The 17,194-nt window shown below is 40.7% G+C and overlaps 1 protein-coding gene across 1 annotated transcript in view; it reads right to left on the bottom strand.

Annotated features, from left to right (window-relative positions):
* Positions 1-921: 921 nt before the first annotated feature.
* LOC145347933 (ral guanine nucleotide dissociation stimulator-like 1) overlaps positions 922-17,194 on the bottom strand; it is a 107,557-nt gene continuing 91,284 nt past the window's right edge. The window contains 5 exon segments of the mRNA XM_080195921.1: positions 922-3,558; positions 4,279-4,393; positions 9,556-9,921; positions 11,417-11,606; positions 17,039-17,128. Coding sequence (XP_080052047.1) covers positions 3,464-3,558; positions 4,279-4,393; positions 9,556-9,921; positions 11,417-11,606; positions 17,039-17,128 — 856 coding nt within the window. The 3' untranslated portion in view covers positions 922-3,463.

Below are 17,194 nucleotides of genomic sequence, written 5' to 3'. Positions count from 1 at the left end.
TGGAGTTGTGAAGCAGCAGTGCTAACCACTGTGCTACTATGCTGCCCACAGTATGTTTAGTTCTTTGTGTCATAAGTAAGTTTACATTAACACTGCAGTAAAGATCCCCTCGTCACCATACTCCGGCACCTGTTCAACTGTACTAATGGAGAGTATGACATATCCAATCCACCTAACCAGCATGTCTTTCAGGCCGTGGGAGGAAACCAGAGCATCCAGAAGAAACCTGCACAGACACAATGAGAACGTGCGCGTTCCACACAGTGACCCAAGCCAGGAGTCGAACCCAGGACCCTGGTACTGTGAGGCAGCAATGCTAACTAACTGCTATGGATAGTCCGCTAAAAGTCAGTGCTTGCTTAATGTCTCTCTCCCCAAGTAACTTTATGTGCCAGATAGCCATCTTTGTGATTTTTCCCCTACACATGGCAACCCACTTTAAATCTGAACTACCTAGCAGTGATAAAAAGATGGAGCTGGGAAGGAGAGATTGAGAATATACCAAAGGCAACAACAAATCAAAAAGTTAAAGATTTCAGCACGGGATGGGGCAAGATATTAGAAAAATGGGAAATGCCGAAGCTGGCCACTCAATGTTCACACCACAACTTGTACATGATTAATGCAGAAGGTTAGCCATTTTGCTTTTCAATCGACCACTGGATCATGATCAGCTGTTGCAAAAACATGAGAACACTGCAGTTATCAGTCATTGCCCTTGGTTTCTAGAATAGGACTGTCCATAATGCCAGATGGCATGGTTCACATTAAGGTAAACTCTCAACTGAAGTAGATACATAACATATCTGGTCTTATCAGGTCCTGCCTTCCATTTCAAAAGAAAGAAGCATGAAGGTTTTGAAATTTTAGAAACATTTTATTTAAAATATTTTCTGTATTCCACACATAATTTGTTTAAGTGTGCACTTAGAAAAATATACAAATAACGCAGATGATTTCCTCTAATACCTGTTGCTGGCACAGATGTTGAACCTTTTTAGTGACAAGTGGTCTTGTGTAATTGTGCCTGATTAGTGAATCCTATTTCAGGGCAGCAAGTGATTGATGGGAGGCAACAAGAAAAATACATGGACCTCCAAAAATTAAGTGGTGAGTTCCCTAAAGCCCCCCCTCACCACAACTCATAGGCACGTCAATTCATGTTGGGGGAAGGATACTGGAGCATCATGTGTGGAAGACGCTTGAAATGTCAAAGTGCTTCAGCACTTGCCTTTTCTGGTGGTTAATTTATACATGTGCAAATCTGAATTTGATAGAAACCCAAAGACTGTTAAGACATTCTTGGCATTTGTTGCTACTTTCAAGGGTTTTTTTTGGGGTAAATCTAATGAGTGAACATAGATAGTCAGTGCTGTCCTATACCTGAGAAGTGATTACATAAAAATGAAGCGGTCAATGAATTAGTGTCTAATTTATGCTCTGACTACTAAGGTCTGTAGATTCACACAGAAAGGATATTGCTTATTCTTTTAGTATTGTAGGCTAGCCCACAAAATAATGGCAGTTCTAAGTAATTGAATACAAGATAAATGAGGGACAAAAAGAAACAAGTATTCATATCTCAGGTGATCTGGTCCCTTCTGCAGCTTTTAAAGATTTTTTCCCAAAAAGGTTTACATTTACAATTACATATACACAAAATAATAATTCAATATAAATCTAGTATAAAGCTGAACATCAATTCAAAACAAGTGCAATATCATTGGTAGTAAGAACAAAGAACAAAGAACAGTACAGCACAGGAAACAGGCCCTTCTCTGACAACCCTTTTGTTCCTACCGTATGAATAAAATACCTTGGGATTCTCCTTTATCCTGTCTGCCAAGAACATTTTGTGACCTCTTTTTGCCCTTCTAACTTCCCGTTTGAGTTCTTTCCTACTTTCTCTGTATTCCTTCAGCGCTCTGTCTGTTTTCAGTTGCCTGGACCTAACATACGCCTCTCTTTTCCTTTTGATCAGATCCTCAATTTCCCTGGTTATCCACGGCTCTCGAATCCTACCTTTCCTATCCTTCCTTTTTATAGGCGCGTGCCTGTTCTGCACCCTTATCAACTGTTCCTTAAAAGACTCCCACATGCCCGACGTGGACTTACCCTTGAACAGCCTCTCCCAATCAACGGCCACTAATTCCTGCCTTATCCAGCTATAGTTAACCTTTCCCCAGTTTAGCACCCTACCCCAAAGGATAACACTCATCCTTGTCCATTACTTTCCTAAAGTCAACAGAATTGTGGTCACTATTTGCCACATGTTCCCCTACTGACCTGACCGGGCTCATTTCCCAGTACTAGATCCAGTATAGCCCCCTCTCTAGTTGGGCTATCTACATATTGTTCCAAAGAACTTCCCTGTGTGCATTTTACAAATTCCTCCCCATCCAGACCCTCAGCCCTAAGCACTTTCCAGTCTGTATCAGGGAAATTAAAGTCTCCCGCTACAACAATCCTATTTTTTTCTGCACCTATCCAGAATCTCCTTGCATATCCGTTCCTCCACTTCCCGTGGGCTGTTGGGTGGCCTGTAGTATACCCCCAGCATAGTGATTGCACCCTTCCTGTTTCTGAGCTCCACCCGCAGTGACTCATTACATGACCCCTCTAAATTGTCCACCCTCTGCACCGCTGTAATATGCTCCCTAACTAATATTGCTACTCCCCCACCTCTTTTAGCCCCTCCTCTGGTCGGCACAACATCGAGGGCCGAGGGCATTTAACATTTACTGCGCTGTAATGTTCTATGTTCTAATCCCCTGGCACCAGGGAGGCAGACTACCATCCTGGAGTCTCATTAATAATAAACTATTCCATAATTTCTTGCAGTTGTCTTCGTTGAAGGCAAGTTGATGCTGTATATTCCAGAAGGTGGTTAAGCTGCTGGAAAAATAAAGAGGGAAGGCAGGAAACGTGTGCTGAAGAGCTCAAGGGCCAATCCAACTACTTTCATTGAAGTAGTCATCATTCGGCCAATTAACTAGATGGCAGTTGGTTCACTGGTTACAAAGTGATTGTGGAGGAACCCCAGGCCAGCTCATTTGCAAATAGTCACACAATTCATATATAACAAAAACATTTTCCTCTTCCACCAATTCCAACAAGCATATGATCTTCATCAAGTCTGTAGCTCTCCAACAGACTCTGGTGACAGGATCCAATCTGACAGTCTTCTTTCAAAAGGGCTGATGTACAAAATGTTTCAAAAGCAGACAAGCATTGCGTTCAAGTGTTTGGACAATGCTATCCATAGTGTCCAATAATTTAAGTAAAATACTGTCAGGTAATTTATTCACACATATTACAGGGTTTTTCAATACTAAGTGGTGTTTTGTTTAAGCTTCGACAGGTATAGCTGTGTGAAAAGTGGCACTCCTTACAGAGTAACCTTGCTTAGTCTATGCGCTGGTTTGGGTAGTGTCAAGCATGACCGGATTTGTAGCTTAACCTGTTATCTGCAGGAGTACCGGTTTCTCAGAATAAAGTAAAATTTCCCAGAAGGGTCCAGAGCAGAAAACACATTGGCAGTGTCTGGAATCACAAGCTCTGAAAAGCAAAGGAAATGTATAAGGTTATTTACACATGCATTTTGATAGTGCTGATTGGCTGAGTAGAAAACTAGAAGAAACCCCATTCAATTTTCTTGTTTCATTGCTAAATTGCCAGAGGGCCAAGAAAAGGCAGGTAAAAAGGCTTTCAGTTTCAAAATAATGATTCTTGCATCTTTTCTCCCCCCACAGAATACAAAGCTTGAATTAGAATGAATAAACCAGAATAATGTCAACTATTTGCAACCAACTCCAGCTGTGCATCCTTCAACACAATATTGCTTTCAGAGAATTGGTTGATATTCGTTGCTTTCATTAGGTCCAGGCAATTGTTACTTATTGAGGAATGTAAAGTCAAATTCCTCCAAGTTGGATAGAAAGCAAAATACTGCAGATGCTGTAAGTCTGAAATAGAAACACAAAATGTTGGAAAAAACTCAGCAAGTTCGGCAGAATCTGTGGAGAAAGAAAAAGAGTCAACATCAAGTCTGTATCACTTTAACTCATTTTTCTCTCTCTACAGATGCTGCCAGACCTGCTGAGTTTTTCAAGCACTATTTTTGTTTCTCCAAGTTGGATCCAGCTGAGTGAAACTGGATCTATTCAATAATAGGAATATGGTTTTTCCAAGCTTTTTGGTGAAACATAAAGAAAACACCAATCTGCTGCCAAAAGGTGGCTACTTATCATAAATTGAGATACAATTCCCATCTCTCACCTTCATCTTTTGAGATGATCTGTACGAGCTGATAATCATCCATCAGTTCTGGTTCAAGGTTGTGCTTGGACATGGCTCTCTGGATAATCACAGGTGTCCTATCTTCATTTGTCACCTAAATAGAAAAAATATTTACTTTTCTTTAGGAATAATGAAAAAAGTGCAAGCCCTTAAAAAATGGCTGTTTTCACCCAGTAGATATATAGTGGCATTGTATTGAATACTGTACAAATTACAGAGAAATAATATCCATCTCTACAACTGTAATGTCTTAGGACTGGTATTGCAAAAACTTGCCTTCAATGCACCAAAATCCATTTGTGAGGAAACATGCTTAAATATCTAAGAGAAACAGAGCCCAGTGTTTCACCACAAAGATTCCTGGGCAAACTTACCTATATTTGTAGTTTAAAGCAAATAAATTTGTCCAAAACAAAATCAATTTAAATGCTCCATTCTTTTCCCCTATACCATTTGCTTACTTTTGACATTTATTGCTCATAGAGCTAAAAGCTCAATACTCAATCTGACATATAATATTAGTTCATGTTTATCTAAAAGTGATTCATAAAAATGATTGCGACATTAAGCAACATTTAGTCCCTGAATGGAGTTCAGAAACTTAATATTCACCTCAAATTTTGAACCACTGGACTTGCGTAGGTAAACAGGATATTGAAGTGACCAAAATGTACTGCAGTGTTATTTTTTTAAAAACAACCTCCTTTCGGTTTTTGTTCAGTCCTATGTTACATCTGGAGCTCATTTCTCCCAGCTCAAGTTTGAGCAGTCCAGCAAATGGCTGATCCCATGAGATGAAGTACACTGGCAGATCTGGGTATTTGTTTGAGAGAATTGGGGAGTTTTCCCAATTGAGAGACTGTGCACGCTTTTCTTCTTTTAAGCTGCAGACCATGGTTTACAAATTCAATTTTTCCAGCCCCTCAGAAACAAAGCTCTTCGTAAACATATAAAAGAGCAACAATGTTACAGTACAAGAGCCCATCAATTTGCAATTGTCGATACCAAGGTTGACTTATCCGAGAATTACAACCTTTTGTATCTCTTAATCTGCAGATTCAGTGGAATCATTAAAGATCCTCCCATTCCGGGATGAATTGCAAGACATTCAAGATATTGTAAATTGACAAACTTGCACTTCTGATTAATGATAATATCCTCTAGCATAAGAAAGGGATGATCTACCATTCATAAGAATGAATTTCATGCTGTCATTTAGTAGCAGAACTCTTGGGGATGGTCAGTTGCCCAAGGGCAAGTCCAGTGACTGGTGCAGACTTTGATCTCACGCACCACTCTGATTAACCTGTCAGGATGCATATCAGTGAAGATGTGCTTGGTCTCCCAAGATTGCTCCATATCTACCTTAGTCTGTCATGAGGATGGAGCTATCAATTTGAACACTGAAAAGAATTTACTTGTGTCAATTTCAAACATGGCAATGTTATGTTATGAATTCACAAGCTGGATCTCTGTCAGTTGGCATCACACTTACAGCATAGTCAGAGTGTAATCTGGTGAAGACAGATAGAACAGAGAAACATATGTTTCATACATTCCAAGATTCCTGTTATTCTTGGTGGGATTGGTACCTTATGATAGAAAAGTTTCTGCATACATCTTTGGAATCAGAAAGCCTCTCCCCCATTATGAAAGACTATCACAATATATTCTGAATGCTTCTGTAGAAAATGATTAAACTTGTGTGGATCTTTCTGATGCAGTTGGAGGATGAGAAAGTAGGATCCTGAACCTGTGTCCTCTGTTTGAACAGAGGGGAGCATGATAGGATGAGAGCAAAATTGGCGAATGTAGATTGGGGGTGCAGATCGGCTGGTAGGACGGCTGAAGAACAGTGGAGGATTTTTAAGGAGATCTTTTTCGGTACTCAGCAGAAATATATTCCAATGGTAAAGAAGGACTGTAGGAGAAGGGATAACCAGCCGTGGTTATCGAAGGAAATAAAGGAGAGTATTAAATTAAAAGCTGATGTGTTCAGAGTGGCTAAAAATAGTGGGCGATTAGACGATTGGGAAAGATTTAAAAATCAACAAAGAATGACTAAGTAGGTGATAAAGAAAGGAAAGATAGAGTATGAAGCTAAACTGGCACTAAATATAAAAAATGACAGTAAAAGTTTTTACAAATATATAAAGAAGAGGAGGCTGGCTAGAGTGAATGTTGGACCCTTGGGGGACGAGAGGGGGGATTTAGCGGTGGGCAATGAGGAAATGGCTGAGGCTTTAAATAAGTTTTTTGCCTCGGTCTTCACGGAGGAGGACACGAATAGTTTGCCGGATATTAAAGATAGAAGGATGAGGAGTTGAGGGCCTGAATGCAATTACTATCACTAGAGAGGTAGTGCTTGATAGACTAATGGGACTGAAGGTGGACAAGTCCCCAGGACCGGATGGAATGCATCCCAGGGTTCTGAAAGAAATGGCAGAGGTGATAATGGATGCCTTAGTAATTATTTATCAAAATTCGCGGGACTCCGGGAAAGTGCCGGAAGATTGGAAAATGGCTCATGATACTCAGTTGTTTAAAAAAGGTAGCAGACAAAAGGCAGGGAATTATAGGCTGTTAGTTTAACATCTATGGTTGGAAAAATGCTAGAATCTGTCATCAAAGAAGAAATAGTGAGGCACCTAGAAAATAATGGTTTGATCAAGCAGACGCAGCACGGATTCGTTAAGGGGAAGTCGTGTTTGACGAATTTGTTGGATTTCTATGCGGACGTGACTAGTGTGGTAGACAGAGGGGAACTGGTGGATGTGGTGTTTTTAGATTTCCAAAAGATGTTTGATAATGTGCCCCACAAAAGGTTGCTACAGAAGGTTAAGGTGCACGGAGTTGGGGGTAAGGTGTTAGTGTGGATAGAAGATTGGCTGTCTAATAGGAAGCAGAGAGTTGGTATCAATGGGTGCTATTCTGGTTGGCAGTTGGTGACTAGTGGAGTGCCATAGGGATCGGTGCTGGGGCCTCAACTATTTACCATTTATATAGATGATCAGGAGGAGGGGGCTGAGTGTAGGGTGACAAAATTTGCTGATGACACAAAGATGAGTGGAAAAGCAAATTGCGTGGAGGGTGTGGAAAGTCTGCAGAGGGATCTGGATAGGCTGAGCGAGTGGGCGAGGACCTGGCAGATGGAGTATAATGTTAGCAAGTGTGAGGTTATCCACTTTGGCAGAAATAATAGTAGAAGGGATTATTATTTAAAATGTGAAAAGCTGCAGCATGCTACGGTGCAGAGGGACCTGGGGGTCCTTGTGCACGAGTCGCAAAAACCCAGTCTGCAGGTGCAGCAGGTGATCAAGAAGGCGAATGGAATGTTGGCCTTTATACGGAGGGGGCTAGAATATAAAAGTAGGGAGGTCTTGCTGCAGCTGTACAGGGTACTGGTGAGGCCGCAGCTGGAGTACTGTGTGCAGTTTTGGTCGCCGCACTTGTGCAAGGATATATTGGCCTTGGAGGGAGTGCAGAGGAGGTTCACTAGGCTGATACCAGAGATGAGGGGGTTGGCCTATGTAGAGAGACGCAATAGACTGGGTCTGTACTTGTTGGAGTTTAGAAGGCTGAGGGGGGATTTTATAGAGATGAATAAGATAATGAAGGGGATGGATAGGGTAGAGGTAGAGAGATTCTTCCCGCTTAGAAAGGATAACAGGACTAGAGGACCTCAAGATAAGGGGGGGGAGCAGTTTAGATCAGAGTTGAGGAGGAACTTTTTCACTCAAAGGGCGGTGAATCTCTGGAATTCTCTGCCCGTTGAAGTGGTGGAGGCTACCTTGCTAAATATATTTAAGTCACGGGTAGATAGGTTCCTGATAATTAAGGGTTATGGGGAGAAAGCAGGAAAGTGGAACTGATCCACTTCAGATCAGCCGTGATCTTATTGAATGGCGGGGCAGGCTTGAAGGGCGAGATGGCCTACTCCTGCTCCTATTTCTTATGTTCTTTCTCAAAGGAAGTAGATTTTAACTAACCCAGTCTCTGTACATTTATGGCAATACTGATTACAAGTCCAATCTAGTAAACCTTAAATGGGGCAATTCCTTTCAGCATTCATGAGGCATGCTGCATTGCAAATTTTCAGTTTGAAACAATAATTTAATTTGTTGACTTTATTCAATCTCAAGTGAAAAATAATTTCTACAATAGCTCAACCAAACTGGGTCAGGAAGACTGCCCTGAACAGCAGCAGAATTGAAATAGTTTCAACTTCTAATGGTTGTCTCGTCTTGGGTGCAATATCAGACACGAGGTATGTCCACAACTAATATGTATAATTAATTGTTTGTACGCACCCGAAATGTCTCAGTCCAAATGAAGATGATAGGCTAAATTCCTCCAATCAGATCTGGAGATTGCATATCTGTTTGATATAGTTAATTGCCATCTTCATCGTTTAGGAAAAAATGTGTCAAATGACAGCTGCATGTATCTGTTTGACTAACTTCACTAAATTATTTGAGTGACTAGAGGATTAGTACGAAGATAGGTGAGGTACTTCAGATTTTCAAAAAGATGTTTGCTAAAGTACTGCACAGTACAAGCAACATTGAAGCCACTGGGATGAAAGAAGCAGTGGCAACATGGATACAAAATTGGTTAAGAGATAAAAGCAGTGTGATTAAACAATTATCATTGGTAATTAAATTGTACCCTTTCACCACCTCCATTTTTGCTTTGCTCTCTTCTATTCTCTATCCTTTTAAATTCCATGCAAGCCCCAAAGGAATGCCTGGCAAAAATTAGTCAATTAGCCAACAGGAGGACTGGAGATACCCATAGTTAGTCATGCGGTAATCAAGTGACTTAGATTTCAATTTGTATCTCTTAACTGCATTGTTGCACAAGGGGTGAGGAAATAGTACAAATTAATCACAGCTCACCCCTTAAATAAACATATTAAAGTGCTACATCTTGTTGTGTTCTGTATTGTTAATGAATAAGGACATTTAAAAAAAGGCTCCAAACTCACACAAAATGCGACAACATTCTATGAAAAAGCTGAAATGGTCAGAGCGCACAGGAATCAAAAGCTTCAGTGACATGGAAAGTAGACAGTGAAGTAGCACTGGTCACAGTCACACAAGTCATCTTGAGTATGACTGTGCGGTAACAAATGGTTCCGAGGCCAGTTTTTGCCCTCAAAAATAAATGTCCTTTTGCATTTATGTCTTTACTGGAAGAAATTAACAACCTTTATACAGCATGAACATGAATAAAGAAAACAATCCACATACTTACCAAAACGCTTTTGTATAGATTTCCATCGTCATTCTCTAGGCTGACCCAGATGATACAGCTGTCTTCATTCGGCTTGTCGAGCATGGGACCTGCATTGTAGGAAGTGACTGAGGCAAAATGGTTGTGAACCATGGTAGGGTTGGGAACTGGCAGTGATACTGAGGGCCATGCTACTGGCGGCCACGATACTGGCAGCCGCGATCCTGGTAGCCACAATCCTGGCAGCCACGATCCTGGTAGCTGTGATACTGCCGGCAGCGATTCCGGCGATGGCGATATTGACGATGGTGGCGGCGGCGGCGATACTCGGAATGTAATTCCCGAGGAGGAGGAGGTGTCCGCAGAAGAGAGGGATTCAGATGACTGCTGAATTATTTTAGAAAAAAATTGCCAATGATTATATTTCAGACAGGTCCTTCTTCCCCGTTACATCTATTTTGACACAAACTTTCTGCCATTCCCTCAGAAGAGGGGGCATTGCGGACACAACAGTTTGGCCTTGAGGAATGCACAATTTCGAGGTAGTTATACTGAAATCCTTGTGATTCTTCCCAGCTAAAAATCAATGCTGATGAATGATACCATCTAATGTCTACTAGTCGCCAAGCCAACATTGGCAGTTATCATTTAGCACATATGTATAAGTGCCCGGTGGGCCATTACATTCAGATATTTAAGCTATGCTTAAATCGTCAAATAGTCCCTTTGGGATTTTGGTTTACACACTGTTGAGCACTCCCATACTCACAGGAATGTTATCCTGCCTGCCTCACCTGGTTACTCACATGCAGCACCCACTGACACTGATTGAAATGAAATACATCCAGTGGTGATGCTTTGTGCAGGTGGGGCAAAGCACCAGAAAAGGAGACAAGAAGGCACAGAAAGATAGAAGGGAATTAAAAGCCAAATCACTCTAATGCAGATCTTGAGATGCAGGGTACTGGCAATGCAGTAACATTATTGGAGAGATGGAATACAAGGACTGAAAAAGGAGAATCTATAAAGAGGGAGGGTATTTTAAAACTTCTGAATTACTGAAATTTCCAAGGAACAAGTCATCAACATATTCTACTAAAAGTGACGATCCAGGTCATTGATAATCTCCCAAGAAATATCACTCACCATTGGAGAATATGCTGAAGAATAACTAAAGGTCAAGTGCAGAAAAGAAACAAAGCAGGCAGTCAGGAGGGACTCTGATGTACAAGCAGAGCTGCATTGCTTTGTTGCTATTGGTGGAGTAGTTTGTTAGATTTTGATCCAAAGTGCTGTTTTTGTGGACTACACACTTGAAGTTGTTATGGTCACAACAGCCCGTGTGTTAACTTTACCATAAAAATCAGCCTGCGCTATCAAAGATGTTTCAAACTTAAATTCATGATATTGGTTATTACTGTGACGTGGATCTGCCTCTGTACATATTTAATAAAATCAATGCAAAAGAAGCTCCTATTTCATATGAACAAAATCAGTTTGCATTCCATGCAGTTAATTATAAATCTTCTGGCATCTGATGGCTTTATAAACAACATGGGTTGAATTTTGTTGAGACAGAAGTCTCACCTGCAGATCTGAAACTTTGACCAGTGCTGTAATCTGGGGTTGCATATTGCAGGCAGAAGCCAATTATGAGGCTGTCACCTTAAATACATTCAAATTAAGGACGATAGCTTGTTCCCAAGAGGTGTGTTAGCTCAATCAGATATTATGTGCCCATGAAGAAAGGCATGCTGCGTTTGGGCAGGCAGAACCAGTGATCAGGTTAGGTGTTGGTGAGCACCCTTGTATCCCATTGATAATCAAAGTACAAAGTACAAAGAACTCCCACAATATGTTTTGTGAGAAATGCCTCTGTCACCTTTTTCTGGGGTCCTTCTTGAGCGTAAGCGTACGAAGTGCAGGGCTCTTCACTTTCCAAACTGCTGGAATCTGATGAAACGCTGACCGACTTGATGCTCTCTGCTGAATTCCCACTCTCGGGGGGTTTAGGCTGGTCGGAGCACTTAGTTGAAGTGCCATTCTCATTAACATCTCCTCCTAGAAATAGGCTGCACAAAGGAAAAGGATCGGTCAGTAAAAATACTAAAAGACTATTAAAAGTCATTGCATTCTACAGAAAGAGTTTACAGCTGATTAAAATGGCACTTGGTTACCCAACAATGGCCCAATACATGGACATATTTTGAAGTAGTGGTACATACTCTTTCCCACCCCATGGTTGATTATGCAACTTATTGAAATAAGAACAGATGAATGGCATGTTGCAGTGGTCACTGCTGCCTCAGCACTGTTGACACTGACAGTGGTGGCAGGGCATACATCAGAGAATTCTGGCCTGAGTTGTCCTTTGAAACCTAGAAAAATTCTTCCAAACAGGGTTGACTTGTATGGTAAAGCTAAAGGTGAACAGTGCGGCCTCAGTGGTCACCTTCTTTGTCATTAACCACATGGGGTCTACTACATTATAAACCTGCATAAAATCTTCACAACACAGCCCATATTGCCTGTCTGATTTCTTGTGCAGCACTATATGTATCGGAGGGAGAAAAAATGCATTTATTAGGTGAAAAATTGAGGCCACTAATATAAGCATAGCACAATAGGACTGAAAGTACAAGCGTTATGGAAAAACCATGACTTTTGAAGCCAGAAAATAGGGTTGTCTTATATGCAATGTACAGCAAAGGGCTTGTTTTGTCATATTTAAACAATAGATTTTGGATGGAGAGCAAAACAGAATCCAGTCACTGAAGCTGACAAATCTCAGTGTAGAATACCCAGGAATTGCCTGTCACCCTATGTTCTCCATTGGTTCTGCAAGATTGCAGTGTTATCTATATGCAAATTAGTGAACTTCATACTATTAGTCTGTGCAAAAACTCCGGAAAAGTTTATTTGTTGAATGAGTTTTTTTTAATGATAATCTCAATAATTACTGCTAAATATCCTCAGACCCCAAAAAGCTGGTTATTTTTTGCAGAATGTCTGGTTTCGTGTGGGGGGTGGTGGTGGTGGGGAGAGAGGAGTTTGCAGTGTGGATCTGATGCATAATTAATTCCTCACTGAGATGGAGGTAGGAGAATTGCTCCCTGAAGTCCCTGGGCAGTAGTTGCTTCCTGCGGAGATCTTCCCTCTTTTGCTGGAAAAATCCATGAGGTTTTTTGTTTTGTGTGTTCAGATGACACTGCAGCCTAGACTTTTCAGTGTATTATTCCAACCCTGCTATTACTCTCTTGTGTGAAAATCTGGTATTAAATATTTAGTGCACAAAATTTCCCAATGTGTACTTAATAAAATTCATCTTTCAGAAAAAAATAAGGGCAAATCACTTACTTGATAGAAACTGCACAAAAAACTTTTACGAGGATGTACACAGGAACTTGCATTTACATCCCATCTTTATGGTGGTTAAATGTTTCAAAGCACTTCATTGTAGTCGGGCAGATGGCAGATAAGATTTCTGGAGGCTCATGGTGGGCACACACAGAACAATTTAGGATGAAGGATCTAACATGCCGAGGAGTCTTTTGCCAATTGTTATGTGGAGGGGAGGATGGAATTCAAAGATGATCAGAAACAAATCAGCAGAATCTCTGTACAGGTCCCCCAGGGCCAGAGAAAATTACAGAGCTAGGTATGGGCAAAGGAACAGAAGGATTCCGGGAAGTAGGATAGGAAACCAGTGGAGGTTGGTGAGAGTATGATTCAAAAGGAATCAGAAAACAAGCAACAGATTTTGAATGAGATAAAGTTCAGGGATCACATAGTACAAGGGGTTAAGGCATCTGAAAAAGTGACAAAAGCATGAATGAGGACTTCAGTGGTAGAGGAGGTACATTTTACATGTAATGTTGGTGACGGTTGTAGTGATGCACAACATGTGTAAATATAAAACTTGGAACAGACTCAAGCCAAATGGTCTCCTTCTGTACCATAAGTGGCTAACTCAAAATGAGCCTTAATGCCCGGTGTCCTCATATTTGCAATTATAAAAACCAGGGCTATATTTCCTTGTATTTATACAATCAAATGATTCGATCAAAGTTTAAAGGGGAACTGTGAGGTAGACAAAGTAGTATTTTTGTTGGCTGAAGAAGTTCAGACTGCCTAAAAATTAGAGTCAGATCTGTCAGGAGTGAAATTAGGAAACACTTTCATATGGAAAGGAAGACAAAATTTGGAAATCTCATTCAAACAGAGACATAGAAGATAGGAGCAGGAAGAGGCCATTTGGCCCTTCATGCCTGCTCTGCCATTCATCACAATCATGGCTGATCAACCTAATCCTTTTTTCTCCCCATAAGCTTTGACCCCACTCATCTCAAAATGAGGGTTGATGCTGGATCATGCCAAAGGTGAGGGGGGTGGGGGAGGGAAGAGTTTGATCACAAATCAGCAATGACCTTACTAAACAGCAGAACTCAGGCTCAAGTAGTTAATTGCTTAATTGTAGCGGATCCTATAGTTTAATGTCTAGGAGGTGAAACTGGGTTCTGTGATATTGTGGATCTGAGTTCAACCTGAATTAGCAGTGGATCAGCATGATGGGAGTCACAGTTGAAGTGCAGGATGTAGACAGTCAGATGTAGTCAAGCTTTAAGAGGCTCCCTCTCATCTGTGAACTCATGTCAAATAAGCAATTAGACTGTATAGTCAGTGTCACACTGTAGAAAACATGGCAGTGTACAGGATCCCAAGGACATCAATTAATATCGTTTATGTTGGAGGAAGGATATATGTTGATAAAAAGTCCTCAGCTGCTCATTGAAGAGTACCATTGGATCCTTCACATTTGAGAGAGTAGATGGGGACCTCCTGTGTAAAAGTCTCATCTGAAACTGCACTTCTGACAGAGCAGCACCTTGTCGAGCATTGCACTGAGAAAAATCAGCGAGATTATACGCTTAAATCTTTTGAATGAAACTTGAATTTAGTTCTCTGACTGGGCTGAGTCAAGGCTAACAAATAAGCCACATGAACGCAATTAATTTTAATAGGAATCAATGCCATCTGCCATTAGACAATCAGAGAAATAAAATTGTCACTATAAGTAGCATGTTCTTACTAGAGCCAGATGAAGCAGAACAAAAATGAGACCCATTCCTAAAAGGTTCCAAATGCAATATTGTGAAAAGCTCAACGACAACAGTTATGGCAGTGTTCTGGCATGATAGGACCAAATAGGCAAAACACAAAACATCTAACTGACAGTTAATGCTGTTGCACAAAACTGTTGGCAAATGTAGTGGGCCATGTTCAGTATGTCATTAGTTAAAGAAAGCAACAGCCAAAATTGTTCAGAACTTCTGAACAGGCACTCACAGCATTAGTCAATAATTTGCTTCAAGGATCTGCAACAGTGGGAATAACTGAATATGCCCATTGGCTGCTCCAATTTTTCATTCCCTGCAGCTTGGTCCATGGAAATAAGTATAAATACCAAAATAGCTGCTGTGTGACACAGATGGCTGGATGCAAACAAAAATGATTTAGCACTACAGGTGCCTGGAGTTGACAATAGGCATTAAGTATTATAGGGGAAGCAAGAAAAGACAGTTTAGAACCTGTGACATCAAATAAAGAGTGTTCATTCTGGTTCTTGGAGCGTGACAACAACTAAGCTACAATAACCAACATAATACAGGCATCAAAGGCTCAATAGCCGAATTTGCAGATGACACAAAAATAGGTGTGACAGTAAATTGCAATGAGGAAGAAAGAACCTTAAATGGTTACAGATGGGTTAGGAGAGTGGGCTAAAATGTGGCACATGGAGTTGAATGTGTACAAGTGCGAGGTCGTGCATTTTGGTCAGAAAAACGGGAAGGTGACCTATTACCTAAATGGGGAGAGACTTCAGGGTGCTCTGATGCAGAGAGATCTGGGATATCCCATTCATGAATCACAGAAAATTAGCATGCAGGTACAGCAGATAATAAAGAAAGCAAATGGAATGTTGCCATTTATAGCTAAAGGAATAGAATAAAGATAAGGAAGTGTTGTTGCAACTATACAAGGCATTGGTGAAACTGCACCTGGAGTACTCTGCACTGTTTTGGTCTCCTTATTGGAGGAAAAATGTAGTGGCATTGGAGGCAGTTCAGAGGTTGTTCACTAGATCGATTCTAGAGACGAGGGGCTTGCTGAATGAAGAGAGATTAAACAGTTTAGGCCTATACTCTCTGGAATTTAGAAGAATGAGGAGAGGTTGAGAGGAATGAGGGGAGGTCAAGAGGAAGGGCTAGATGGCCTACTCCTGCTCCTATTTCTTATGTTCTTATGTATACAAGATGATAAAAGGTTTGGATAAAGTAGATATGGAAGAGATGCTTCCTCTTGTGGGGCATTCTAGGATGAGAGGTTACAGTCTTAGGATAAGAGGTAGCAAATTTAAAACAGTTGAAGAGAAACTACTTCTCACAAAGGGTTGTGAATCTGTGGAATTTGCTACCCCAAAGTGCAGTGAATGCTGGGACAGTGAGTAAATTTGAGGAGTTAGACAGATTTTTAATTGGCAATGGGTTGAAGGGTAATTGAACGGCGGAGCAGACTCAATGGGCCGAAGAGTCTAATTCTGCTCCTATATCTTATGAACTTATAACATGCAACTAAAGCCAACCCAATTATATTGAAAGATGATATACCAGGCAATCAATATATGTTTCTCTGCCTCGACTTCAATATTCTCTATGACCAAAACAATCACAATTTGCAATACAGACAATTTGCAAGGTACAACACAGTAGTAAGGAATGATTCTCCCTCAACCTCCACATTGTTTAGTCCTTGCCCATGCGGAGATAAATAAAAGATGGTGCTTTACTGCGACAGGGACAATCTGAGAACAAAATATCTTTGTAATCTTGATGCACACACACTTGCATGTTAATTTGTACATTTGATCTTCAAACATGAATCACCAGTGATAGAGTTGCAGATTGATTTGTTTTGCTGTTTGCTGATCCGCATAACAGCAAACTTTAAAGAACATGGAATGTAGATTGGATTTGCATTCAAATAATCAACTAAATTCAGTTTTTATTATGTAGGCACACAACTATGCTCAAAGCCGTTTCATTTTAATCCATTTTTGAGATTCCTCCTCTCAGTGCAAATTTGAAAAGGTCTAGCCATTTATACACTGGCTTTCATTTGATACATAGGAATTGCTAGGCAAGACTATCTGGTCCAATCAAATGATACAATGATAATGAAGTCATTGATTAGTCATTAGCAATCAGCCTCTGTCAATTAATCGACAACAGATATAGGCTCGAGGCGAAAACAACCCCCAACGGTTATCACATTATCTCAAACTAAATTTTATCAACCACCGAATCTTCACACTCCAGTATAACAATATTGGCCACAAATTAAAATATACATTCATGGTGTAGCTGATGCACATCATGTCTGTCTATTGGTGCTTATTACAAAGAAAGCAACCAGATGAGATACCTTCTCTGTTTATGATACTTACAGGCTGAAGCATTTCGCTATACGCTTTCTGGGTTTTGGTGATGTGGATCTAACATCAGGAGTTGCCTCTGGCTCACAGGACACACGATAGCTGCAGGATGGCAGATAAACATATTTCATACAAGGTCCATTTAAAAAAAGTGATGTCTTTGCTTAA

Source organism: Carcharhinus amblyrhynchos, chromosome 9 (assembly GCF_965287045.1).
Source record: "Carcharhinus amblyrhynchos chromosome 9, sCarAmb.v2.hapA, whole genome shotgun sequence".
Taxonomy (NCBI): domain Eukaryota; kingdom Metazoa; phylum Chordata; class Chondrichthyes; order Carcharhiniformes; family Carcharhinidae; genus Carcharhinus; species Carcharhinus amblyrhynchos.
The sequence above is the reverse complement of the archived record's forward strand: the minus strand, read 5'-3'. Positions and strand labels throughout refer to the sequence as shown.